Source organism: Camelina sativa, chromosome 13 (genome assembly GCF_030686135.1).
Source record: "Camelina sativa cultivar CO46 ecotype springtype chromosome 13, ASM3068613v1".
Classification (NCBI taxonomy): domain Eukaryota; kingdom Viridiplantae; phylum Streptophyta; class Magnoliopsida; order Brassicales; family Brassicaceae; genus Camelina; species Camelina sativa.
Window position 1 is genome coordinate 15931115 of NC_141892.1, and position 3395 is coordinate 15934509.

A 3395-nucleotide genomic window follows, 5' to 3' on the forward strand; every position below is an offset into this window, starting at 1 on the left:
GTTAGATCTTATTTTCGGTTTTATTATAGAGTTCTTTTGGGACATATTTATCTTAATGCTTATGCTTGGATTGATCACCAAGTACTGATCTAGAGAATGGGAGCGCTAACCGCGTTATCCTACTTCTCCAAACTAGTGTTATACCGAAACCTTGCTCGTAACCTGCGTAAGTTGAGTTACGAAGTTTGGTGAATGTATCGAACATGTTTAACTAGCTGGTTGACATGCGTCGTTGCCTGCGAAAGTTGAGTAACAGAGTGTGAAGACTTTAGACTTTCATTCTATGAGAATAGCTTATTAGTTCATTAGTGTTTCGTAGTTGAGAACCTAGACCGAAAATTAGTATTTACTTGTTAGATCTTACAATAAATATTGCTTAGAACCATGAAAACCCTGAGATGACTCCCAGAACGCCCAACGCCTTAGTCATATAGTTTTAAACCTTTTTTATTTATTTGCAATAGTTATTAGGAAAACCAAAACCCCAATCTCTTATTCAGTCTTAGCCATAATTTCTTCTCTTTTAATTCAATTTTTGTTTGCTATTACTCTCTGTGGGATCGATCCTAAAATACTACACTGATTAACTGTGCACTTTCAGTCGTTGTGTAGTCTTTTCAGGTAAAAGATTTGGAGTGAAATTCTACACACATCATTTATTCTAGCTTTCTCATGGATCTGTTTGACAAGGTCAGCTTTCTTTTTCCCATCCAAGCTAGCTCTTTCACTCAAAGGTAGAAGGGTTAGATCCAATGGATATAAAGGATTAAAGCCATAAATAATTTGGAATGGAGAAAACTTAGTTGAAGAATGAACTGATTGATTGTATGCAAACTCAACATGTGGTAAACATTCTTCCCAAGTTTTAATGTTCTTTTTGATTAAAGCTCGCAAGAGAGTAGACAAAGTTCTATTAACTACTTCAGTTTGACCATCAGTTTGTGGATGACAAGTAGTGGAGAATAGCAACTTGTTCCTAGTTTAGACCAAAGTGTTTTCCAGAAGTAACTTAAAAACTTTGTATCCCTATCAGAAACAATTGACTTAGGCACTCAATGCAAACGAGCAATTTCCTTGAAGAACAACTCAGCAACATGCAAAGCATAATCAGTTTTGTGACAAGGTATGAAATGCGCCATTTTTGAAAATAGATCAATAACCACAGAAACTGAATCTTTACCAGTTCTAGTTCTAGGCAAACCAAGCACAAAATCCATAGAAATATCATGCCAAGGCTGAGTAGGAATAGGATGTCGATACTTTACCGTGATTTTGTTGATAGCTCTACAATCAACACACATGCGCCAACTTCCATCCTTTGTGGGCACAAGTAGGACTGGGACCGCACATGGGCTCATGCTCTCTCTAATATGTCCTTTCTCCATGAGCTCATTAACTTGTCTTTGCAGCTCCAATGTCTCCACAATATTAGTCTTATAAGCTGGTCGGTTTGGAAGTGATGCTCTAGGAACAATGTCTATTTGGTGTTTAATACCATGGATAGGTGGTAAACCTTTCGGATTGTCCTCCGGGAATACGTCCTCAAAATCCTGCAAAAGAAAGGTTATCTCACTCGGTAACACCGGTGCAAGGTCAGCAAAACTCATGAGAGTTTCCTTGTAAACAAACATAATCAAAGGTTGTTGTGAAAATAAAGCTCTCTTAACCTCTCCTTTTATCACAAATAAATCTGAATGTCTCATGGGTTTTCTCTCACAGGCCTTTGACTTGGTTTTTCTCAAACTCTCGCTCTCTTTTTGGTGAATTGTGTTTGTGGGGTCGCTCATGGTGTTTGTTTCTTTCCTTTGCTTGAGAATCAGCTGATCTTGATAACCTTCATGAGGTGTCAACGGAACTAAGATGATCTTCTTGCCTTTGTACTCAAAAGAATAACGGTTGGTGAAACCATCATGGCTTGTTCCCCGGTCAGATTGCCATGGTCTTCCTAAAAGAATATGACTAGCCTCCATAAGTAGAACATCGCACAAAACCTCATCCTCATATTTCCCAATGACAATAGGAACCTTTACTTGGATACTAACCTTCATCTCACTATCATCATTAAGCCATTGTAGCTTATATGGCTTTGGGTGCTTCTCCGTAGTTAGCCCAAGCTTCTTAACCATTGTTTCACTCGCCACATAAGTACAACTCCCGCCATCAATTATCAGACAACATACCTTATCTCGGACATGACACCTTGTATGAAATAGATTCTCCCTTTGCTCATGTTCCACAATCGCAGTTTGAACACTAATATCTTGCCTTTTGCTGGAATTTCTTCATGTTCTTCTAGTGAATCAGAAACCACCTCTTCATTTTCTGATTCGAACTCTCCATTCTCCAAGAGAATCATGGTTCTTCTATTGGAGCACTCATGTGCATAGTATCCTCTCCCATGACACTTATAACACGTCACATCACAAGCTCGGGTTCTAGTAGCCTCAGATTTGTCCTTGGTAACGTGATTGGCAACAATTGGCTTCGCTTCAGCCTTTGGAAGAGCAACTGACTTTTCTTCCTTCTGGTAAATTGGTTTTGAGTTAGATGAACCATCACCACAAGTTATCCGCGTAGAACTTTTTCTCTTGAGTTGTTTTTCCACCAAGATTGCTTTATGTAACATCTCTTCAATCTCCACATAATGCTCCATCTCAAGCCTATCCTGGACAACTCGGTTCAACCCACTCATGAATCTAGCCATATTCGCTTCTCGGTCCTCAACCACATCAGCTCTTATCAAAAGAATCTCCATCTCTTGATAGTAATCCTCCACACTTCGACTTCCCTGAGTCAGTCTCCTTAGCTTTTGATGCATATCGCGATGGTAATGGCCGGGAACGAAACTTCTCCTCATGATAGCCTTCATCTCCGCCCAAGTCTCAATCGGATATTCGCCATTACGTCTTCGTGAAGTCACCAACTGATCCCACCAGCTAAGCGCATACTCACTAAACTCAACATACGCCATTCACACCTTATTGATCTCAAAATAGTGCTGAAAATTGAAAACTTGTTCTACCTTCTTCTCCCACTCCAAGTAGATATCTGGATCGTTCTTCCCAATGAATGGTGGAATTTTAAACTTCATTCCTCCAATGTCGTCATTTTTTCTTTGTTTGCCTTCTCACACACGTCTATGTCTCCTTTGTACTCCTTGAGATGAGTTTCCACTACGTCTGTAGTAATCTTCAGTAGCTACATCTCTCGGCATTCTTAACTGTTCTCCTACTCCCATCGGTTGATTAGGCAAATTTTGTGATTGCCTTTGTTATGCTTCTACTTGAACTTTGTCCAATCTTTCATAGACGGCATTCATCTCAACCCTCATCATCCTCCGCATTTCTCCCAACAGTGCTTCCATCTGGATATTTTGAAGTCTCCCGGGTTGTTCT

The 3395-nt window shown here is 39.7% G+C and overlaps 1 protein-coding gene across 1 annotated transcript; it reads right to left on the bottom strand.

Moving 5' to 3' along the window:
• Positions 1 to 1052: 1052 nt before the first annotated feature.
• On the bottom strand, positions 1053 to 2126 carry LOC104738271 (uncharacterized). Its single transcript, XM_010458471.1, has one exon. The coding sequence runs from the start codon at positions 2124 to 2126 to the stop codon at positions 1053 to 1055; it is 1074 nt and encodes a 357-aa protein (XP_010456773.1).
• Positions 2127 to 3395: the final 1269 nt, after the last annotated feature.

Coding starts and splice junctions, on each gene's coding strand:
- LOC104738271 (XM_010458471.1), bottom strand. CDS start 2,126: ATGGTTAAGAAGCTTGGGCTAACTACGGAGAAGCACCCAAAGCCATAT.